The following is a 24,308-nucleotide window of genomic DNA, read 5'->3' as shown; positions in this document are numbered from 1 at the left end:
ACAGACACCCTGTGAGGTAGGTTGGGCTGAGAGTTCTGAGAGAACTGTTCTCGACCCAAGACTACCCAGCAGGCTTCATATGCAGGAGTGGGGAATCAAACCCAGTTCTCCAAATTAGAGTCCGCCACTCATGTGGCGGAGTGGAGAAGCAAACCAGGTCCGCCAGATTAGAGTCCGCTGTTCATGTGGAGGAGTGAGGAATCGAACCTGATTCTCCATATTAGAGTCCACCTGCTCTCAATCACTGCAGCATGCTGATAAATGACACATTGGTTGGAACACTGCAGGTTCGTCTAGCAAATATAATTAACCAATCCTGTCATCCTGTCATGAACCTCCATTGTCAGCTTCTTATTTATTTAAAACATTTATTAGCCACCATGGCACTTGGCAGAACTCAAGGGAGCTTACAACATAAATAAAAAAATTATTATAAACACAAGCCCACTGCCCTGTCCCCTCATCTTTTCCATTCAAGCCTCACCATCTTTATTGACAGCATACCTTGAACGTGCTTCCTAAAAGGATTAGACACATATGTCTTTACTCCCAAGCACAGTAAGATGAAGATGCATTTGATTGATAGGACCTTAAAATAAATATATAGAGGCAGGCCAACATCAGATAGCCCTGTCCATAACCTGCCGCTTTCTCTCTGTTGCGATACAAACACTGACAGATCCTTAATCACTACAAATATTTCATCTGTTGGATTTAAAAAGCAAAAGGCTCCTGTCCCAGCCAGTGCTCCCAAAGCAACACAGGAACTCCATGGCACAGTCTTTGGTCAAGATTTGGGTGATCTTCTCCGTCATATCCCCGTTGATGGTGAGCGAGCGGAAGTGGTCGAAGTCGTTCCTGCCTAGCTTCCGGAGGCGTCGGGCAGCAGCTCGGTAGCACTTCCACGGCTGTGGTTCCACTAGCAAGTATGCGCACTTGGAGGCGAGACAGGACAAGAATGTCACCAGGCCACTGTCCCCGTGATTCAGGTGGATCCACATGGTCACAGACATGCAGAAGCAAATGTCGAAAGCAGAACGTCCAAACTTACTCAAATAGGAGTGCAGAAGAGGCTCCCTGGTTTCGGAGTCCATGATATGGGGCGGCGTGGCGTGAAACACAGCCAGAGAAGGGGCTTTTCTGTTTTGCTCGCTCTATCAGGTCACGATCAATGTCACAGCAAAGGAGGTTCAAGTCCTTCCAAGCCACAGAACCTTCTGGGCTGTCTCTGTTATCACCACAGTCCCGGAGGTGTCTGTAGAGGGCGATGCTGAGCTCCTAGAGAGGAAAGAAACTCTTCAGAATGCATGTTCTGCTCAGTCCCTCTGTTAGGTGGGTCAAACGGTGGTATATGGGCTACCCCATAGGGCTACTTCCTACTTTTGGAAAGACCTACCACAACTTCATCAAGATGAGGTTAAAAGGAAAGTTATCCAGTTGCCTATGTACGGGGAAAATGTTTTGTCTATATTTTACCATGCATATGAGCATATACGAGCAGCCTTGCTGGATCAGTCGAAGGGTCCATCTAGCATCCTGTTTCTAATAACAGCCAAACTCACAAGCAAGGCATGAAAAAGGCAGCCTTGCTCCATGGTTTATCTCCAGCATGTTACTTCTTACTTTGTTTATGACTGCTCTGCTAAAAACTGAAATATCAAAACCTCGGCATGGATGATGAAGAAGAAGAGTTTGGATTTTTATCCCCCCTTTCTCTCCTGCAGGAGACTCAAAGGGCCTTACAATCTCCTTGCCCTTCCCCCCTAACAACACCCTGTGAAGTAGGTGGGGCTGAGAGAGCTCCGAGAAGCTGTGACTAGCCCAAGGTCACCCAGCTGGCGTGTGTGGGAGTGTACAGGCTAATCTGAATTCCCCAGATAAGCCTCCACAGCTCAGGTGGCAGAGCGGGGAATCAAACCTGGTTCCTCCAGTTTAGATACACGAGCTCTTAACCTCCTACGCCACTGGATATGAAAAAGTCAAAACAGCAAGTTCCTTATAAAGGAGCAACTGCCAGAAATCTGGCCTGGCAAGTTGTCTGGTTTGCCTTGCCAAAACACACACGCACAAACGCCCTCCGATGCTCACAAGGAATAAATCAGAAAAGCGGTCATTAAACTGGCAATATTAACCAAGACTCAAGATGCAATATTCATCCATAGCACAGTGGAAAGAAGTTAAAGCGCCATCTAGTGTCAACTGCAAAGCTCAGAGGCTTTTTAAGAAGTTCTTCTTTTAAGAGCTACTGTCTTTCCTGGTGCCACCTACTGGTTCTTCCCACTTAACATAGTTCACCTGCTTCCTGGTAGAACTGTTTCACTGGAGTACTTCTGACCTATAAAGTGGGCTCCCTGAGAATATATTGGAGGTACCATCTTCAAATGATTTTTGAGGCACTGGAAGGCCTTTTTTTTAATCACCAGGGCTTGTAATGGGGCATAGGTTTTACTGAACTTTGTTTAAATTTGCAATTGCAAGCCATCTGGAGCCATAAATCGAGTTACAAATATTTACATAAAGAAGTGAAGTTTCTAGCCCTCATGTTTCCTGCAAACACCACCAGTATGAAAACAGGTTTTGAAAGGAAAGGAAGCATGTAATAAGCAGCGTGGGGTCAATCCGTTTTCCTTCTTTTTCAGTGGTTCACATTATTTTTCACAGAGAAATACTGTCCCTAGAGAGGGCTTATCAGGCCCACGAGCCAGCAGAGGCAACCCTGCACCACTCCTGCTCTGGCCTGGCGAGCCCATTGTGGACGTGGCAGTCCAGGTAGCCACCCCACTCCTGACCAGACCCGGCAAGCATGCTGTAGGCCTGCCTTTCCAGGCACCCATCCCACGCTGCTCCCAATCTGTCCTAGTGGGCCACCCCACAGTACTTATCTAGCAACCCCTCTCTTGTGCCAATCTGGACTAGTGAGTCTGCTGTGGATTCACCAGCTTCAGCACCCACTTCCCCAAAGTGCAGACCACCTCCCACAGGGTCATTCCGGGCTAATGCTGCCACAGGAGGTGGTGATGGCCACTAACCTGGATAGCTTTAAAAGGGGCTTGGACAGATTTATGGAGAGGAGACGTCTGAGGGGGGATATGATTGAAGTCTGTAAAATTATGCATGGGGTAGAAAATGTTGACAGAGAGAAATTTTTCTCTCTTTCTCACAATACTAGAACCAGGGGGCATCCATTGAAAATGCTGGGGGGAAGAATTAGGACTAATAAAAGGAAACACTTCTTCACGCAACGTGTGGTTGGTGTTTGGAATATGCTGCCACAGGAGGTGGTGATGGCCACTAACCTGGATAGCTTTAAAGGAGGCTTGGACAGATTTATGGAGGAGAAGTCGATCTATGGCTTCCAATTTTGATCCTCCTTGATCTGAGATTGCAAATGCCTTAGCAGACCAGGTGCTCAGGAGCAACGGCCACAGAAGGCCATTGCTTTCACATCCTGCATGTGAGCTCCCAAAGGCACCTGGTGGGCCACTGCGAGTAGCAGAGTGCTGGACTAGATGGACACTGGTGTGATCCAGCAGCCTTTTTCTTATGTTCTAATGAGGTTGCCGCAGCCTTGCCAGCTAAGGCAGCCACCCTCCCCCATGCCGATCTGGGATGGTGAGCCTGCTGTCAAGGCAGCCCCCACCAGTGTCAATCTGAGCTGAAGCACGCATCCCCAGCCCACCCAGCCCATATCCAGTCCTCATGACAAATTAGTTCAACTCCCTTGCTCTAAGATACCTCAAGACTTTTGTTGCTGTTTATTTTGGCAATTCTGCATAGGTTAGCACCAGTGTTGAGTGAAGATGTTCATGGACTACAATTCCCATCAGCCCCTGCCAGCATGGCCAATTGGCCAGCATGGCCAATTGGCCATAGGTTCACCACCACAGCCCTAGACTACTCTACTTGTGGGGCCCCTCCCAATTCTCCACCCTCACAACTAGAGGAAAATGAAAGAGTGTTTTAAACAAAATTAAGTAAAGCCGAGGATGATGTTTAAAATCCCATAATTCACAATTCCTCCTCTCAAGGACCTAATATCTTATTGTTAAATACAGCAGTGATTGGGGAAAAATACATAAATGTTGTCAACACTGAAAAACTTTTGCCATAACCAAACTTGGTAAACATTTTGTGGAATAAGCAGGAAATTTTAAGAAAATGAAATTAAGTCTGCTGTTATAGTCTTTTAAAAATTACACTTTGGTTGGAGGCGCCTTAGATTTTGAGTCCCCGCCTGCCAAACTGGGTAAATCCGGCATTAGTTTGCACTGTATCAGCTCTGCCTCTCTAAAAACTTTTCAAAGGGAGTTTTTAACAAGCTCAACCCACTCGCCCTCCCACCCTGTCGCTCGTTACTACATCTGTGACATCACCAAGGCATCTGTGACGCCATCTGTCCATAATCACATACTCTTGAAGAGCTCCACGGATCTCGGGTTCTTCTACTGTCTGCAGCCCAGCATCACAAAAGCCTGGAGCAGTCACAGGCACCCCGAGGAAGAAACTTGCAGCTCAACCTGTTGAACTTCTCCCTGCTACCAGGAAAGGGCTTTGTGTGCGTGCATGCGTGCGTTTGTATGTGCATGAGAAAGCTTCCTGTGCCCACCCCAGCCGCGTTTCGACCCTTCCACATTCTCACCCCCGAGTTGCATCCCACGTCCAGCCCCAGAAGCGGCCCCCCATGCCGATGTGGGAATAACCGGCTCAGCAGCCCGGCAGGAAGGAGGCGGACGCGTCCCTCCGGGGGGTGGAAGCGAGAATAATCGGGGAAATTCCCATACGGAGCAGCCCCACCGGGAAGACCAGGAAGCTCCATAGTCTCGAACACCTTGCGAGAAATCGCTCGTGGGCGCCGCCATCTTGGGTGCGACAAGAAAGAGAGTCCGACTGGGAAACAAAGACGTGGAAAAAAGGTTCCGGGGAATATGGGGACCCTGGCGAAACGACAACGAAAGGCCTAATAAACAGGACGGGTCTTTCTGATGCTGGGCTACGTTCAGATAGTGTTATCCTCTTACAGCCAGACATAACAAAACCTTCTTGTAGTGAATTGTAATAACTGTATTTTGGAAGAATCAAAACTTGGAAGAGCTGAGTCACATCACCATGGTCTTCAGAGGCTCATTGTCAGCCTAACTCAATCCACAGTTGTGGGGAAGTAAAATGGGGGAGAGCGATTCATATGTGCCTCACAGGGGCATAACGAGGCAAACTGGAGCCCTGGGCAAAACCTGAGTGGCCACCCCACCAGGACCAATTTTTTTTTTTGCACCAGGTCATTGGTGCCTGCAGGGGGTGCATTTCTAAATATAACGGCACCAAAATTTCAACGTATCATCAGGAGGCTGTCCCTGATGATACCCTCCAAGTTTGGTGCAGTTTGGGTCAGGGGGGCCAAAGTTATGGACCTTCAAAAGGGTAGCCCCATCTCCTTAGCTCCCATTGGAAAGAATGGGGGGATGGGGTCACCCTTTAGTCCATAACTTTGGCCCCTATTACTAAACTACGCAAGCTTATGGGGGTATCATCAGGGAAGTCTCTGATGAGAATTGAGACTGTGCCTTCAGAAATGTGCCCCAGCCTGCATCCCTCATTGACAGCAATGCAGAAAACTCACTCCAGAACAAAGATTCTTGGGCAAATTTCTGGGATGTTCCTGCAGGCGGGCGCATTTTTTGGATGTATCTGCTCAAAATTACGGGGTATCATCTGGAGACCTGTCACTACGATGGTACCCCCCAGGTTCAATGTATTACGCAGTTACTATTCAACGCAGGGGGGTCCAAAGTTATATGGACTCTTAGAGGGGTAGCCCACATCTCCTTAGCTCTTATTGGAAAGAATACTGAGGATGTGAGGGCGCGCCTTTGAGGTCCATAACTTTAGCCCCACCCAAATGCACCAAACCACCAAGAGGATTATCATCAGGGGCAGTCTCTTGATGAGACCACAGAAAGTTTTAGAGACTGTGCCCTTCAGAATGCTTGTCCCTAGCCTGCATCCCTCATTGACAGCAATGCAGAAAACTCACTCCAGAACAAAGATTCTTGGGCTAATTTCTGGGATGTTCCTGCAGTGGGCACCTTCCTTCCTTCCTTCCTTCCTTCCTTCCTTCCTTCCTTCCTTCCTTCCTTCCTTCCTTCCTTCCTTCCTTCCTTCCTTCCTTCCTTCCTTCCTTCCTTCCTTCCTTCCTTCCTTCCTTCCTTCCTTCCTTCCTTCCTTCCTTCCTTCCTTCCTTCCTTCCTTCCTTCCTTCCTTCCTTCCTTCCTTCCTTCCTTCCTTCCTTCCTTCCTTCCTTCCTTCCTTCCTCTCTCTCTCTCTCTGCCCGTCTTTCTCTCTTGCTGCTCTCTGCTTTCCACTGTTCCCAGGTGGAGAGACTGCCCAGAGCTGGCTTTCTATGGAGTTTGTTTATTCATTCCATTTATACCCTGCCCTTCGCCGAAGTCCCAGGGCTGCTTACATGATGGGGTTAAAAGCCTCCAGACTCTTCCTCAGACTCCCAGACCCTCCCCGTTCCTTATTCACAGACCCTCATTTGCAAATCTGACCACAAACACCGAGGATCCTCAGAGCGCTTTGCACTCCCTCAGGAGATCTGTGGGCGCTAAGCTGAATCTGACCTCCCTGATCAGTCTGTGCAGGAACAACTCCGAGAGGGGGACCCCAAAGCAAAACGGGGAAAGGAAAACTGGAGGCTGAGGGCTGCTGTCCCTCAAGGAGTCAGGCAGACCCAGACACCGCAAGCGCCTCCTCGCAAGGGGACATCCAGTGTTCCTAGCCCAAGAGCTTCACTGTCAGGGAGCCCCAGGACTAAAGGCAGCTGAGGAAACCCTGGGCAGCTGCACCCCAAAACTTGCCCTGGGCCACCCACCCTCACCCGGGCACCCCCCCCCCGGGCCTGCCCCCTACGTGGGGCAGAGGAGGAGGAGGAGGAGGAGGAGGAGGGAAGGAAGGAAGGAGGAAGGAAGGAAGGGAGAAAGAAGAAGAAGAAGAAGAAGAAGAAGAAGAAGAAGAAGAAGAAGAAGAAGAAGAAGAAGAAGAAGAAGAAGAAGAGGAAGAGGAGGAGGAGGAGGAGGAGGAAGGGAAGGAGAGGAAGGAAGCCCGATTTTGAATTTATATCCCAGCTTTTCTCTCCTGCAGGGAGACTCAAAGGGAGCTTACACAATCTCCCTTGCCCTTCCCCCTCACAACAAACACCAACTGTAGCAAGGTGGGTGGGGAGCTGAGAAACTCGAAAAGCTGTGTGAAGCCTAGCCCAAGGTCACCCAACTGGGCTGTGGGGGTGAAGGAGGTGTACACAGGCTAATCCTGAATTCCCCAGATAAGCCTCCCACGAAAGCTCAAGAAGCTGACAGAGCTGTGGTAATCAAACCCGAGTTCCTCCAGATTAGATACCACTGAGCTCTTAACCTCCTACACCACTGCTGTTTCCTTGTTTCATGGCAGATTTTGCGGAGAGCAGAAATTCCAAAGGGGAGACTTTTGAGCTCCATTCATGTACTTACCCCCTGCCCACTTTCTCTCACAATATATAATGTATAGATGAAATATACATTTTATTGCATTGTGCTTAGCTACTCTTGACAGTAAAAAGCATGTAAAAGAAATCTAAATAGAAAATGTACATCCCACAATATCCAAAAAACATGAAAAAATATCCCCAATATATCACAAAATGACCACAAAGAAGCCTCAACTGTGAATGATCGTATATGTGTAGTCCATAACATCTGGAGGGCCGCGAGTTTGACACCTATGCTCCAGGGCAATGGATCTTTGGGGTCTGGAGATCAGTTGCATTCTCCAGGCCCTACCTGCAGGCTCGTAACCTTGTGCAACTTTGTCCTGAACACGGTTGAGACAGGATACCCTTTCTGTTGCCGCTGATTAGGACAGCAGCATTGTTCAAAATCCTTCAGACCATTCTGACTATCAAACTCGCTCCCCCAAAAGTTTGGCCTCTACGAACTTCGCCACACTGAAGGTTTTGTCATTTAAATTTTGCCAAGGGTCTTGGAGAGAAATTTGCACAATTCTGCTGCTGCCGTCATTATTCATCCCTGTTTGCTGCTCACCCCAATCGTTGCCTGGACGAGTCTGAAGTGGTTGAAGGAAAGGATTGAGCAGATAGAACCGCTGCCCTCTAGTGGCTCTTGGACAAATTGCAGGAAGGAACAAGTAGGGAACAAATGTATAGGGCAGTGATGGTGAACCTTTTTGAGACCGAGTACCCAAACTGCAACCCAAAACCCACTTATTTACCTCAAAATGCCAACCCGGCAATTCAACCTGAATACTGAGGTTTTAGTTTAGAAAAAGCGGTTGGCTCAGAGGCGTAAGCTTGGTGGCAGTCGGTGGCTTTGCTTTGAAGCAACCATGCAACTCTTCCAACGGGTGAATCACGACCCTAGGAGGGTTTACTCAGAAGCAAGCCCCATTGCCAGCAACCGAGCTTACTGCCAGGCAAAGGATCCCACTTTAGTTCTTCGCATGAAAATCAGTGGGGTTTAACAGCGCTTAACAGGGTTACCTACACTGTTTCCCCAAAACTAGGTCTTAGGTTTAATGCTAATAATCAAGCCCAACGGCCCAGGCCAGCCTAGATGTGTGTGGGGGAGGCTGACTCTGCGCGTGCCCACAGAGAGGGCTCTGAGTGCCACCTCTGGCACCCGTGCCATAGGTTCGCCATCACTGGTATAGGGCGAAAATAGGGGGGGCAGCTCCAGCTTTGGAAATACCTGGAGATTTTGGGGGCGGATCCTGAAGGGGGTGTAGTTTGGGGTGGGGAGAGACCTCAGTGGGGTATAATGCCATAGAGTCCACCTTCCAACGTGGCCTTTTTCTCCCGGTGAACTGATCCCTGTCGCCTGGAGTGCAGATGTAATAGCAGGAGATCTCCAGCTGCCACCTGGATGTTGGCAACCCTAGTTGGGAATTGTCTGGAGATTTTTTGGGTTGAAGCCTAGGGAAGGTGGGGTTTGCACAAGAGGAGCGAAATGAACTATGCGAACCTCCTTCCGGATCAGTTGTAATCCCAGGAGATGGCCAGCCACTGCCAACTGGAGCTTGGGAACCATAGCTGCTAAGGAGGATCAGCCATGGCTAGTGCTTGGATGGGAGACCCCCCCCCCCCACACACACACAAGGCCCATCTGCAGGTTGGGAATCCTATACTCAAAAAGAGCATGGGGCAACTACTGCCACACCTGATATATCGCTGTGGTTTCTGCTCCCCATATATAAGGAAATCCCATTCTGGGAAGCTTCAGGAGGAAGTGGATAAAAATTAAAAAAGCCTACCTTGCAGGGTTGTTGTAAGAATAAAATGAAGGCGAGGAGAACAATCTAAGCCCCTTTTAATCCCTGCTGGGGAGATTGGCGGGTTGTAAGTGAAGTAAATAACCAAATAAAATCAGACTTGGGGGTGCCGATTAGAACTATGGAACAGGGGGAAGAAAATCCCTAAGGCTCTTTCCGCACATGCAGAATAATGCACTTTCAAACTGCTTTCAGTGCTCTTTGAAGCTGTGCGGAATGGCAAAATCCACTTGCAAACAGTTGTGAAAGTGGTTTGAAAACGCATTATTTTGCGTGTGCGGAAGGAGCCTAATTTGAGCCCCATGAACCTACTCTTTGGCAGAAAGGGGGTAACATGCAGGAACTGTAGTGCATATTCCTGAAGAGTAGGGCATCTAGAAGTTCTTGTGGAATCCTAATGCCAACAGGTTGGATCGCAAAATGTAGAAGGCACTGTTGAAAAACAGCACATTCCTTGTCCTGCGATGGCTTCGCAGCGGGGCGTCCTCGCAGCTTGCCTGCCGCCACTCCTGTGTGGCTCCCTGTTTGTTTGTTTTTTGACCCCTTTAAACTTTGTGTCAATATTCCTTATGTCAATATTGTGCAGGTTCATAATCCATTTTTTGGGGAGTGGGATGCTGGCTATCAATCCCTGGGAGGAGTGGGGGAGGGGAAGGAGACTGGAAAACCAGAAGGAGCAAAACCCCTACGCAAAGGGAAACATCGTGGGTTCCCTGCACTAAGCAAGTTAAGTGGGAGCGCATCTTGACAAGACCTGGAGCGCATCTGTACACAAATCTCTGCCTTGGCGGAAACTTATCCTCGCTGCGAGGCAAAGCACCAATGAATAACTGGCCATTTTCCCCCCGCAGTTGCTGCTGATCCTATACGCATCCACCCCCAAGGCAACCTGGAACGGAACAATTGGTGCGACAGGCACAATACAATTCACAGGCGTTTAGATAACATCCAAGAGGTAAGGGGATTCCGTACACACCGGCAAACCTCTGTACAGACCACAGCTTCTGGATTCCCTGTGACAGGACCCTTTCGTTTATCACAACATGGAACGTTACATACAGAGGTGGGATCCAGCAGGTTCTCGCAGGTTCCCGAGAGTAGGTTGCTAATTATTTGTGTGTGCCGAGAGGGGGTTACTAATTGGTGATTTTGCCACGTGATTTTTGTCTTAGTTACGCCCCTCCTCTCAGCAGTAGCGCGCAGAACTTGAAGCAGTCTAGCAGGAGGTGCACCGGCGTGCGTGGCAGCCTGCGCCTGCGTGCATTTGTTTCCCGCCCAAGGACCGGCGCAGCGGCTGCGTCCTTGCCACAGCCCCACCCAGGAATGCCCCGCCCCCGAAATGCCTGCCCCCGCCCCCGCCCCCGCCGTGCCCCGCCCAGCCCCATTGGCGCTATGCCACAGTTTGAATCCCACCACCATGGGAACCTGTCACTAAAATTTTTGGATCCCACCACTGGTTACATACCTTCGTGTAACAAAATACAGGTCCCAATCTGAAGATTCGGAGCACTATAGCTCTGCCCCAGAAATGAATTCTGCTTATTTTACCTTTTGAAGTTCCCAGTCCTCAAGATTAAGAAAGGCCTAACTCCAAAGTGTGCATGAATGGGCAGCTTGTGATGTAATTCCAGACCTGTTGATGGGTTCCTACCTGTCAATATCCTGCTATAGTTCTGTAATAAAGAATATCATGTTCCAATTCTGAGTTCTGCAACTGAGATTATATTCAGGTGGCACAACAGCATAACATGACCTCGAGTGCTCACAGCTCACTTTGTACCCCAATTCACAAAAATCCCTGTGGGTGTTCAAAGAACCGTTCCTCCAAATTTCTCCTCTCTTCTGTCCCCCAGCAAGTAGAAAAAACCATTTACCACCTTGAATCGGATGTGAAGTCCTTACTCAGCGCTGTAAATGAAATTCCGTGGAATGTCCCTCTTGTTCCTGGAACACCGCTCGTGGATATTTTTGAAGGTATGCATTATGTGTAAGGATGTGGCCAATTCGGTTGCACTGACCATCTTTGAAGGTGACGCTCAGATGTGAGCGGATCATAAAACCTATTTGATTTGTGCCAAACAGCACAAACAGCTTTTCGGAGCTCTCTCAGTCCCACCCACCTCACAGGGTGTTTGTTGTGAGGGAGCAAGGGCAAGGAGATTGTAAGCCCCTTCGAGTCTCCGACAGGAGAGAAAGGGGGGATATAAATCCAAACTCTTCTTCTTCTTCTAAACTGAGAACCTCAGATTCTCCCTTTAAATTCATGCCGAAGGGGATGGATTTAAAAGGAGAATCTGGGGAAATTTGGGGGTTGCCTGCTGTCAGGGGTGCAATTGTTAAGATAGAAGCACCAAACTTTCATGGTATCTTTAGGAGTCTCTCCTAATGATACCACCCAGGTTTGGTGAAGTTTGGTTCAGGGGGTCCAAAGTTATGGACCCTCAAAGGTGTAGCCCCCATCTCCTATTAGCTCCCATCGGAAACAATGGGGGATGGGGGCACCCCCTTTGGGAGTCCATAGCTTTGGGCTCCCTGGACCAAATTTCACAAAACCTGTGTGGTATCAATAAGAGACTCTCCTGATAGTACATCCCAGGTTATGGACCCTCAAAGACGTAGCCTTCATCTTCTATTAGCTCCCATTGAAAACAATGGAGGATGGGGCACTCCCTTTGGGAGTCCATAGCTTTGGACCCCCTGAACCAAACCTCACCAAACCTGGGTAGTATCATTGGCAGAGTCCCCCAAACAATCCCTGAAAGTTTGGTGCTGCTAGCCTAAACAATGCGCCCCCTGCAGGCCAAAAACCAAAAAAGCACTAAAATGTTTTAAAAACCCACAAATGGAGGGGCGGAGCTTCGGACATGAATGGGGGGGGTTTAAACCCGAGGGAAACCCCCCCCCCCACCTACGTCCATGCCCCTGGGGTGTCTGGATTAATTTTGCACTTCCCTTTCTCCCTGGCTTTTCTCCTGAATCTGCTGTGAGGCAACAATTTATCTTCGGCAGAGAATTTAACTTTTGATGGCACGGGTTTCTGCCTTCCCCATGTCATCGATTGTATAGGCTTTTGTTTTTTAAAAAAACTGCATGCATTTGAACCAGTGCATCAGCGCAGCATGGCTCTAACACACTTGCCTTGGTTGCTGGAGAATGCAGACGCTGAGAACAGAGTAACTGTGCTTGTTTGCTGGGAGGGGGCATCGTTGGCTAGTTTTGCTGAGGGTAAAATGGAGAGGCAAACTTTGAGCTGTTTTAGTCCCCAGTAGGGAGAAAGGGGGGGGGGGGGCATAAATGAAATACATACATATATCAGCCGATAACACTGCGATCTCTAGAACCAACCACAAATCTTCCCTTTCTCTTTCCTTTCCTCTAGATCCCAGCTGAATTTCATGACAACGCAGGGAAAAGCCCAGTACGTGTACATGCCTCCCATTCTTTGTTCCATAATTTTTAAAAACTAAAATGGTATATTTTGTCTCGGACAATATTTCGTAGCACATTCCTGCTATGGACAATATTTCGTAGCACATTCCTGTAAGTTGTTCAGTAAAAGTCACTAACGATTAAAAACATAATAATTCAGAAGGAACGTTGTTTTTGTACCCTCAAAGAGATGGCACCTAGAAAGCTCGGAAGGTACCTGCCTTGTTAAAATTGAGCGTGAAGATCTTCAAGCTGTTAGCATCTCTGGGAGCATCTGGATGAAGGCTGATTGGGCTGGAATTCCTACTGAACCACAAAGCTCACTCAGGGCGATTCCGCACACGTGTAAAATAAGGTTCGACCCAGTTCCCTGAGAGGGGTACTGACCTAGGTTGACTCCATTGTTACTCCCCACATCAGCCGAGTTCATCCCACCAGAGCTGAGCTCAGAGGGCAGGATCACCTCCGCGCCTCTTCTGCTCTTTGTTCCCGATTGCCACAATTCCCCATAGCTCGTGTAATCAAAGCTTCAAAGATTTAGCCCCCAAAATTAAAAAAAGCAGAACTGATAAAAATAATCAGGCGAGAAAGAACGAAGTGAGCTCAGCAACATGACAGAAAATGGCGCTGTGAAAACATTTCAGGCTACAGAACTGTTACAAAAAGAGGATACATGTAAAACCTTTCCAGGCTGGAAATAAAATGCTTTCAGAACGTTTTGAGGTAAAAAACCATGCGGAACTCCATGGAGGAAACATTTTATTTCCCCGCTTCAAAACATTTTATTTTGGTTGTGCCGAAAGGGACGGTATTTCGACAAAGTACGAGACAAAGATTCAGAAATATGTATTGCATTCATCTCTTTCTATTGTTCAGTTACACCTGAAAAATCTTTGGTGTGCACACCTACAAATGTAATGTGAACTGGCTAGCTAAGGGAACACATGCAAGGACGAAACTCACTGATTAGATCTCTGAGGACTTGTTCTTTCAGAATTACAACCTATTCCATGGCCAGTTGAACTCCCTACTGAAGAGACAGACAGAAGAGAAACACCAAATTATTCTAATATGTAAGTTTCCCCAGTGGGGGAAAGAACGGCTTCCCGGGGCCACATCAAGTTGGGCAAATGGCATGGTGCGGAAGGTTTAAGCCCCTGACCTCAGAGTTCTGATCAGTGGTGGGATCCAAAAATTTTAATAACAGGTTCCGATGGTGGTGGGATTCAAACAGTGGCGCCGCCGCACACACGCACCTCCAGTCCCTATTGGGCAGGGAGGTGGCTTTAGTAACCCCTTCTCGGCACTCAGAAAAAATTAGTAACCACTTCTAGAGAAGTGGTGAGAACTGGTTGGATCCCACCTCTGGTCTTGATCCAAATCACAGCCGCACACCTGGGAATCTAAGCGCCAACTAGGAACTCCCCGGGTCTCCTTGATAAGACCTGGAGTTGACTCAGGTCAACTCTAATTGCAAACACAATTCATGGCCAATTGAAAACCACCCTTCGCTGCGGAAAAAATTGGGATTGGGTGGCTTATTTTTCACAAAACACAAATTAAGGAAATTCCTCAATTTTAGTCCGAGCTATTTGCCTTTGTTCGGGGATTCCGCCTGATATATGTGGCATGAGCAGATGCACAAGCTATATCCACAGAAATGGGACACACAAAAGCATAAGCATAACCATTTTATTGTAATTGTGCACACACAACGAAATTTACAGCAGCATTCCTCGATGCACACAATTTCAGACTCATACCCCATCCTCACTTTCCCCTTCCTTCCCCCATCCCTACACAGCCCCAAACACATCAACACGAAGCCGCGGAGTTCAGCATAGCCACAGCTCTAGAGTAGAAGCTGTCTCTAAGCCTCTTTGTCCTAGTTTTGATAGACCTGTATCGTCTGCCGGATGGTAACAGTTCAAAAAGAGAGTGTGCTGGATGAGACGGGTCTCTCAGAATACTTTGGGCTTTCTTTAGGCTTTGGGAATGATAGAGTTCTTCCAAGGAGGGGAGAGGGCAGCCGATAATCCTCTGTGCAGTAGTGATCACCCTTTGGAGCGCCTTCCTATCTGCCACTGTGCAACTGGAGAACCATACACAGATGCAGTAGGTGAAGACACTCTCTATAGCACAGCGGTAAAAGGACACCAGGAATTTTCCATTCAGTTGTTGTTTCCTTAAAAGTCTCAGATAGTACAGTCTATGACTATGAACTGCAGTGCATGCATCGCCCCTCTCCCCAAAAAAGATGGTCAACAGAGTTATTTTATTCTCGCAGGGGGTCTGGGGAGAAGTACTACAAGCCATTTTGTGCCATCAGGTCAGGATGCCTAATGCTCCTCATGCAAACACAGATCTCCATACATGACAAGATGGGCCAGTACCAGGAGTATTCCGTGTGCACAAAACCCATGTTGGCAGGGAAGGGCAAAACAGTGCCCCTGTTTTTATATCACAAGAACCAATTCAGTTGTACTCAGGCTCGACCCTTGGCTCAATACTTTTCAATCTCACTGTATGATTGAGCAGTTTGTTCCTGATGATGAATCAGAAAAAGTGAGGGCTGCTGGGAAGTGTAGTCCTTGGTCATCCAGGAGGGCCCAGATTCCAGCTCCTTCTGGGGAGTCAAGGACTATACTTCCCAGCAGCCCTTGCTGTAGGAAGCCATTCTTCCCCCCCACGGCCCACAATGTGCTTCTCCCTACCAGATCCCTGTGGTGAACTTTGAAGAACTTCCTGCCTGGGAACATGGGGCAAATTCTGACAATATACAACTAAGCTAGAAGAGCCTGTTTGCAAAATCAGCGGAGCCAATCTGTGTGTTTGTGGAAAGGGGCGGCGGGAATCTCTAACAGCTTTTTTATTGAACAATTAGGCTAGGTCCGTGGTGGTGAACCTTTGGCACTCCAGATGTTATGGACTACAATTCCCATCAGTCCCTGCCAGCATGGCAATTGGCCATGCTGGCAGGGGCTGTTGGGGATTGTAGTCCATAACATCTGGAGTGCCAAAGGTTCGCCACCACTGGGCTAGGTTGTCATTATCTGTGGTAAATTGTGGGGCCAAGTCGGGAGGAAAGGCAGGAGGGGTTGCCCCCTTTGTGGGTGCTGTTAACCCACCAACAGTTTTCTAGAGCCCATTATATTTGTTTGTACAATGGGCTTTACTGCTAGTATTTTTATAACATGATCCAGATTGGGGGCAGGTGGGGAGGGACTACCTATTAAATTTGCAGATACCAAATTGGAAGGAGCAGCAAACACTCCAGAAGATATAGAACACAGCAATATCTGAACACACTGGAAAAGTGGGCAGATGTGAATATGATACAATTCAACAAGGATAAGTGCCATATTCTACATCTAGGAATCAAAAATTAGGAACATGCATACTGGATGATGGATATACTGGCCAGGAGAACAGCGCCTCTCCATTCAGGAAGGGGTCGTGCACAGCAAGAGGCCGCTGGAGCTTCCCTGGAGGCCTGGAGCCCCAGAACGTCCCCTGATAGATGTTACAATCTCGGACTGATGTCAGAGGGACAGCCAGAAGGGCCAGGCTCAAAGCTGGCAGCCTGATCCCTGGATGTATCTAGGAAAGGATGCCTTCCCCCACCCCCACCCCCCACCCCCGCAAGAGAATGTGCTGGAGGTGGCAGATGGAGGGGAGGTTCCGGATTCAAAGGTGTTGGTTCCGGTTGCCGTGGCTCCCTAGCGGCTCTTTGAGGCCCTCGTGGCGCACAGGAGGTCACTGGAGACAGACCCATCTTGGTCCATCTCCCGTCTTTCCAGATATTGCTGTGACATCCCACATCTTAAAGGTGGGGGCAGAGACCCGGGAACCCTTTCAGATGCTTTGGGCCCCACTTTCCCTCCCCAGGGGACAAAAGCCATGTCCTTGGGACCCTTGAATTTGTGGGACAAGGCCTGGCCACAGGGCCTCCGACCTCCCCTGCTTCTGGGGCTCATGATGCCCTTTTAGACCCCTGACTGGGGTGGATGGGGAGGACTGAGTTCCTCAGACACCAGCGGTACTTGCCTCCCTTTGGGGCAGAAGCAGCACAGAGCCAGCGCCCAGTGGGAGCCTCGGCCTCACATCTGGCTGTCAACTGGCAGGGATGGGAGGCGGGTCCCAGTCCTGAGCCCTTGAAACTGGTCCCTCCCGCTCCCCCATTCATATTCCTTTGATGGGTCCATTCCCACTCATCGAACCTCTGTCAAAAGGACAGGGTTGTTTACTGACCTCTGAAGAACATTCAGGAGGATCGAAATGTGTCAGGTCTTCTTGTGCTAAATTCTGGGAGATTTTATATACGATCATTCACAGTTGAGGCTTTGTGGTCATTTGTGATATATTGGGGGATATTTTCTGTGTTTTTTGGATAGGGATGTACATTTTCTATTTAGATTTTCATGTACAGCTTTTTACTGTCAAGAGTAAAGCACAATGCAATAAAATGTATATTTCATCTATATTATTATATATTGTGAGAAAGGGGCAGGGGGTAAGATGAAGGAGCCAAAAAGCCCCTTGGAATTCCCTGCTCCGGCACCAGAACAAGGAACAGCAGTGGTGTAGGAGGTTAAGAGCTCGTGTATCTAATCTGGAGGAACCGGGTTTGATTACCAGCTCTGCCGCCTGAGCTGTGGAGGCTTATCTGGGGAATTCAGATTAGCCTGTACACTCCTTCACACGCCAGTTGGGTGACCTTGGGCTAGACACAGCTTTTCGGAGCTCTCTCAGCCCCACCCACCTCACAGGGTGTTTGTTGTGAGGGGGGAAGGGCAAGGAGATTGTCAGCCCCTTTGAGTCTCCTGCAGGAGAGAAAGGGGGGATATAAATCCAAACTCTTCTTCTTCTTCTGATAACAGTCTTGGTTTCAAACTTATGTAATCGTCACCGCGAGCCACTTAAAATGGCAGGAGAGCATTCGTAGCTCTGAGGTACGAAACCACAGCTCTGCACATAACTGTTTCCACATGTGATACTAGCATCTGCTTGGAATTTCTTGGACTGGTGAGTATGAACTGAGGCACTCTCTGACTGCGTGCAGCAGGCGCTCTCTTGGCTCCCTCTGGGCTGCGCTTGAGTAACCTATTTCCGTTCTCAGTCTGGCCAGCAAAACAGCTCTTGCTTTAAAATCCTGGGTCTTAACCATCTTGTCAAAGCGCGGAAGGCAACATGACACCACGCTAAGGGATAGCCAGGTCTTGTCCCATCTTGGAACTTAGGTACATCGGATCCTGGTTAGCACTTGAATGCGAGACCACCAAGGAAGTCCAGGGTTGCTACGTAGCGGAAGGCAATGGCAAACCACCTCTCCATAAGTTGGCTTTGACTTAACAAGCAAATAAATAAATAAATGCATCAGCCTGTACTGAAAATCAGAATTTGTATGAGGGGGAAATAATCACTTGACTGTAGCTGGGAATCTCTACATTGGAGAAGCAATGCTTACAGAGTGGCATACTTGCTACCTTCCGATACCTAAAGATTTGCCCTGTAAAGGATGGGGCGGATATGTTTTGGACTTTTTTAGCTTTAAAAGGGGCTTGGACAGATTTATGGAGGAGAAGTCGATTTATGGCTACCAATCTTGATCCTCCTTGATCTCAGATTGCAAATGCCTTAACAGTCCAGGTGCTCGGGAGCAACAGCCACAGAAGGCCATTGCTTTCACCTCCTGCAAGTGAACTCCCAAAGGCACCTGGTGGGCCACTGCGAGTAGCAGAGAGCTGGACTAGATGGACTCTGGTCTGATCCAGCTGGCTTGTTCTTATGTTCTTATGGACCACGTTGGATGTCGGAACTCAGCATAATGAGATTTTGTCTAAATCTGAGTTGGAATTCCCTGACAGTAGTCTTTTCTGCATTCTCATTTTCCTCACGCTCCTGTTTTCAGGAGGTGTTAGCTGTCCTGCATGTGTTTTGCTCTCTCTAGTGGTTGATTCAAGATCAAATTGCTTTATGTCTGGCATAAAAAAACCGCAGTTTCAATCCACAGGGAAATATGCAGGATATATACCTGTGCTGCATTGCCTTGACCATTAGAGCCACAGGTGGGATCCAGCAGGTTCTCACAGGTTCCCGAGAGTAGGTTACTAATTATTTGTGTGTGCCGAGAGGGGGCTACTAATTGGTGATTTTGCCACGTGATTTTTGCTTTAGTTACGCCCCTCCTCTCAGCAGTGGCGCGCAGAACTTGAAGCAGTCTAGCAGGAGGTGCACCAGTGTGTGTGGCAGCCTGCGCCTGCGTGCATTCGTTTCCTGCCCAAGGACCGGCGCAGCGGCTGCGTCCTTGCCACAGCCCCGCCCAGGAATGCCCCGCCCCCGGAATGCCCGCCCCTGCCCCCGTCGTGCCCCGCCCAGCCCCATTGGCGCTACGCCACAGTTTGAATCCCACCACCATGGGAACCTGTTACTAAAATTTTTGGATCCCACCACTGATTAGAGCTACCAAAACGTGTGGAACTGAACCCCTCCCCGCAACCCCGGAGAAGCAGGAACTTATAAGCAAAGAAATTGAGAAAGTGCAAAAGCCCATTGAGATGTTTTGGAGACTGGAACGGTCTCTCATGAAGTGGTGGATACTTCAGTATTGGAAGTTTTTACATATTGATTAGATTCCTCCTTTTTTGAGATATTATTGTTGTAGTTCCTGCGTTCATAAACAACACTCCAAAGTCTGTATAGCCCCAAAATACTATACCTTAATTATAGCAAATGCAACAGTTGTTTAAATGGAAGTTACATACACTATTGAAACACAAAGTAATGCTACTATCCAAAAGGCTCTAATTCAGAAAAACTATGTCGTAAAGGTACACGCAACTATGGTTTTTTGCACACAACACAGATAAAACGATTTCAGGGAGGAAATAATAAGTTTCCTCCATGGACTTGTGCGTGGTTTTTAGCCCACAACATTTTATTTCCTGCCCGAAAGAATTTTAGTTGCATGCTGTTCCCTGCAATGCTTTCTTTGAAAACATTTTCAAAACGTTTTCTTTCTGTGTGATCTCTTCAAAATGTTTCCCACGTCTCTCCACAGTCCCCGGAATTTCTTGTCGGATCTACTTCCTGACCTCCCACCAGCTATCTTGCGCTGTATTTCTGCCAGTTTTCTTAAAAAAATTTCGGGGTGCCATGTCTACATAGCTACCTAGACACAACTCTTAGAGAACTGCAGCATGAGATTTTAAAGCTTCATAGCATCAAATCCTCAATCATTAAAACAATGATTGAGGCTGAAACGTTTTCAAAATGGCTTCATTTGCTGTGTGATCTATTTACTACGTTTCCCATGCTTCTCTGCTTCCCTGAACCTCCTCCTACCTGCCTCTGAGCTTTTCACATATTTTTAAAAGGCCAAGCTCCCAGTGGGAACTGGAGTTCTCCTGGGATTACAGCCGATCTCCAGATTACAAAACTCAGTTTCCCTGGAGCAAATGGTAGCTTTGGAGGGCAGATTCTGTGGTATCAAACCCCTGCTGAGCTCCCCCCCCCCCAACCCCATTCCTGTCAGGCCTGTCTCTGCTGGGGCCTGGTATCACAGGGCTGGAGCAAAGGTCACACTTGCACTTTCTGTTATCTGATGCCAGAGGGATCTTTCTGTTCTGTCCTTCTATGGCTTGCTTGTAACTAGTGAAGTATGCAAACCTTGTATTGTCGAAGGCTTTCACGGCCGGAATCACTTGGGTGCTGTGTGGTTTCGGGGCTGTATGGCCGTGTTCTAGCAGCATTCTCTCCTGACGTTTCGCCTGCATCTGTGGCTGGCATCTTCAGAGGATCTGATGCCAGCCACAGATGCAGGCGAAACGTCAGGAGAGAATGCTGCTAGAACACGGCCAGACAGCCCGGAAACCACACAGCACCCCTATGCAAACTTTCTTCCATCTCCCACTTCCTGGAGAAGGGAGGATGTCTGTCGCTGGCCTTGGGCTAACTCACAACAATATCGTATTCACACTATCCTTTCTTATGCGGGCAGTTGTGGGAATCAGTGGGGAGGGGGGGACGTCTGAATGGACCATGTTTGAAGATATATACTAGCTGCAGGAGGCAGAAAGCCAGCTCCGGCTTTCTGCAGCTCAGGTCTTGACACAGTTCACTAAAGCTCTTGAACCATTCCTGAGTCTTAATCATTGACTGGCGTAACAGACCCTTACAATTCCTACCCAGGCTCTAAGAATTCCCCAAATACTAGAAATTTCCCAACCCGTAGCCTGCAACCTTAAATGTTTCTCTATCCCTTGATTTTCAAGTTTTGCCAGACACTGGAAAGATCTGGTTTCTCTGGAGCCTACACATCATTTGATGAGGCTATTTTTCCCCATCATCTGTCAGTCTGCATGCATAAGAACATAAGAACATAAGAACAAGCCAGCTGGATCAGACCAGAGTCCATCTAGTCCAGCACTCTGCTACTCGCAGTGGCCCACCAGGTGCCTTTGGGAGCTCACGTGCAGGATGTGAAAGCAATGGCCTGCTGCGGCTGTTGCTCCCAAGCACCTGCTCTGCTAAGGCATTTGCAATCTGAGATCAAGGAGGATCAAGATTGGTAGCCATAGATCGACTTCTCCTCCATAAATCTGTCCACGCCCCTTTTAAAGCTATCCAGGTGAGTGGCCATCACCACCTCCTGTGGCAGCACATTCCAAACACCAATCACACGTTGCGTGAAGAAGGGTTTCCTTTTATTAGTCCTAATTCTTCCCCCCAGCATTTTCAATGGATGCCCCCTGGTTCTAGTATTGTGAGAAAGAGAGAAAAATGTCTCTCTGTCAACATTTTCTACCCCATGCATAATTTTATAGACTTCAATCATATCCCCCCTCAGATGTCTCCTCTCCAAACTAAAGAGTCCCAAACGCTGCAGCCTCTCCTCATAAGGAAGGTGCTCCAATCCTTCAATCATCTTCGTTGCCCTTCTCTGCAGTGTGGCCTCATTAATTTTCTTGTTCTGTTGCTTGCTTTGCAGACAGGGAACACAGTGTCTCTCGTTGGAACCAAACACAGATTTGGAAGAGCGGCTTTCAGCCAAGGGTGGGGGACTGCTCTCGAGTAAGGGCTCTGCAAGAAAGGGAGGGGGAGCTCAAACCAGAGTGCTGAGGTCACGCTCTCTATTTCTCAAGACCCGTTTGTGAAATGCAGACGATAATTGTTTTGCTTAACTGGGCGCCTACGAGACAATGAGCGTGCGGGTGGTTTTCCAAGCTGAGTCGTGAGGAATTCTGAGATTTTTAAAGAGGCTTGTCGGTGGATCTTCCACAAGCAGGGTGCTAACAGCACATCGGATTTTTCCCGCGGCACCTGGCCCCTGCAGTGCTCTGGCACAGGAGCGAACAGAGTGCAGTTTTGGGCCGAGTTCTCAGTCTGCGCAAGGGTTGCCAAGCCATGACTAGCAACTGGTGGGAGGATTTCAGGTGGGAACACGAGGAGGCTGTGATATTGCGTATGCTGTTGCATCACCCCTAGAGAACACCTGGAGGTGTCAGAGACCCATTATTCAGATGCCCCTAGCATTTGGCGTTTCCCTGTGGCTTGCTGTACTCACCAGCTCTTGCCCTGGGAAGGAAGGAGGTAGAAGGAAGGGTGGGAATAGAGATAGACCAGACCAATAATCAGTCTCCCTTCCGCTGGCTGTAGGTCCTGCTGCTGCTGCTGCTGCAGGAGGCTTGTTGCTCTCTGTCCTCCCCTTTCCAAGAAACGTTACCCTTCCCCTCTCTGTCCTGCCTGCTCTGAAAGAAAACCCTAAGCCCATTCACCGTTTGGCCATTTTGCCTGACCGACTGCCTTTCCTCCCCTTTTACTGTATTAATCTGTGTCCCTCCATTAGATCTATCGTGGCTATTAGATTTCTCAGCGGGGAATCACCCACAGGGCCATTTCTTTTGTTGCTCTTTGCCAGTTCTTACAAACAGTGGAGATTATCAATCTGTCACACAGTGAGTGTGGGCAGTGGTGGGATCCAAAAATTTTAATAACAGGTTCCGATGGTGGTGGGATTCAAACAGTGGCGCCGCCGCACACACGCACCTCCAGTCCCTATTGGGCAAGGAGGTTGCTTTAGTAACCCCTTCTCAGCACTCAAAAAATTAGTAACCACAAATTCTAGAGAAGTGGTGAGAACTGGTTGGATCCCACCTCTGAGTGTGTGTGTGTATGGGGGGGAGGGGGAGGAAGGTTTCCATGACAGACGCTCTGCCTCAAAGAGAATCTCCCTTCAGTATGGGGCAGAGCACCAGTGAATGATCAGCCAGAATATAGCTCCAGGAATCACAGGAATTCTGTGGGTAACCATAGAGTTTTCGGTGATTCCTAGAACTACCTCCATCACATTTTGGTTTTCCCTTGAAGCGATGTATCAGTGCATGTGCTTCCATTTTGGTTTAGTTTTGTCTTAATTTTTTTTCCTCACACCGCTGCTCGGAGAGGTGGCAGGCAATAGGTCCTGGAAATCTCAGACCACCTGACAAACAGGCTTGTCCACAGTCCCATGTGAAATGAGACAAGGTTCCCGAAAACCTGCTCTGGAATCTTCTCTGATGCAGAGCCTCTGCATGGTAGAATCTTAGGTGCTCTCAGCAGATGAATGGGGGTGTGGCAGAACAGGCCCTATTCTACCCAAAGCCTCTACCCGGGGTTGCCACCTTTTCCTGGGCAAAACCGCAAAACCTGGGCTTTCTCTCTCTGGGCAAAACCGCTGCCACCACTTGATCCCTTTTTGACCTGGATCAGTCTGAATCAAGGTTTCTTTTCCCCCTAGCTCAGGTAGTCCTTCCTGATGTCCTTCAAGCATTTGTAAGTCCTTCAAATCTATGATACCTGCTTGGAGAAGGGGAGAAGGGAGGGGGGGAATGGAAGAAGGCAGGAGCCATTTCCTCACACGGGGTAAACATAATCCCACATCTCATTCATTAGGAAGTCAAAACACAAAGGAATATCTACATCCACAGGCGGTAAACCTCTGGTGCCGAAGAAGATGGACCACCTGTCTGATCCAGTCCTGTTTTTACTTATGTTCTTGACCACAAAGCTTTCAGTCTTGGCCTGTGTGATTCCTATGACAACTCTCCAAAATATTACATTGCAGAAATATGAACTCATTTGGCCGAATGCTTTGGTTTTGCTCGTTTGCAGAGAAAAGGACTGATTGTATTTAGAAATGGAAACCAGTCTTGAGAATGTCAAATCAGGCGCAGTTTGGTCGGACGTTTGATGCAAATTAGTGTAGAGTGGTAGCAAGTACTTAGCCTGTCTATAATACTTTAACATTCAAAGCACTTCCCAATAATCCTTAAAACCGCCCATATTTATTTATTTACTTGCTTACTTACTTGTTTCATTTATACCCTGCCTTTCTCCCCATTGGAGGCCCAAAGGAGCTGAGATCATCTTCCTTTTCTTAATTTTATCCTCACATTATCCTCACAATGGCATAGGTTAGGCTGACAATATGTGACTGAATCAAGGTCACCTACCACGCTCCCATGGCAGTCTGGGGATTTGAACCTGAGTCTACCATATCATAAGAACATAAGAACAAGCCA

General features: G+C 48.3%; 2 protein-coding genes across 2 annotated transcripts; one reads left to right on the top strand and one right to left on the bottom strand.

Annotated features, from left to right (window-relative positions):
- Positions 1 to 354: 354 nt before the first annotated feature.
- Positions 355 to 4,859, bottom strand: LOC125438029 (RNA 5'-monophosphate methyltransferase-like). The gene is given in 4 exon segments (XM_048506173.1): positions 355 to 1,100; positions 1,102 to 1,278; positions 4,640 to 4,801; positions 4,803 to 4,859. Coding segments are annotated over 4 exon segments (795 nt in total). The 3' UTR covers positions 355 to 701.
- Positions 4,860 to 9,620: 4,761 nt separating this feature from the next.
- On the top strand, positions 9,621 to 12,901 carry PLAC9 (placenta associated 9). Its single transcript, XM_048505837.1, has 5 exons — positions 9,621 to 9,647; positions 9,905 to 10,022; positions 10,170 to 10,273; positions 11,172 to 11,292; positions 12,698 to 12,901. The coding sequence occupies exons 1-5, from the start codon at positions 9,621 to 9,623 to the stop codon at positions 12,706 to 12,708; spliced, it is 381 nt and encodes a 126-aa protein (XP_048361794.1). The 3' UTR covers positions 12,709 to 12,901.
- Positions 12,902 to 24,308: the final 11,407 nt, after the last annotated feature.

Source organism: Sphaerodactylus townsendi, linkage group LG08 (assembly GCF_021028975.2).
Source record: "Sphaerodactylus townsendi isolate TG3544 linkage group LG08, MPM_Stown_v2.3, whole genome shotgun sequence".
Taxonomy (NCBI): domain Eukaryota; kingdom Metazoa; phylum Chordata; class Lepidosauria; order Squamata; family Sphaerodactylidae; genus Sphaerodactylus; species Sphaerodactylus townsendi.
The sequence above is the reverse complement of the archived record's forward strand: the minus strand, read 5'-3'. Positions and strand labels throughout refer to the sequence as shown.

What these genes read in the sequence shown, in the direction of transcription:
- PLAC9 (XM_048505837.1), top strand. Translation starts at nt 9,621, where the DNA reads ATGAACCTACTCTTTGGCAGAAAGGGG. An exon ending in TACTCTTTGGCAGAAAGGGG is followed by an intron (nt 9,648 to 9,904) that starts GTAACATGCAGG and finishes AATATTGTGCAG; the next exon opens with GTTCATAATCCATTTTTTGG. An exon ending in CCTACGCAAAGGGAAACATC is followed by an intron (nt 10,023 to 10,169) that starts GTGGGTTCCCTG and finishes TTCCCCCCGCAG; the next exon opens with TTGCTGCTGATCCTATACGC.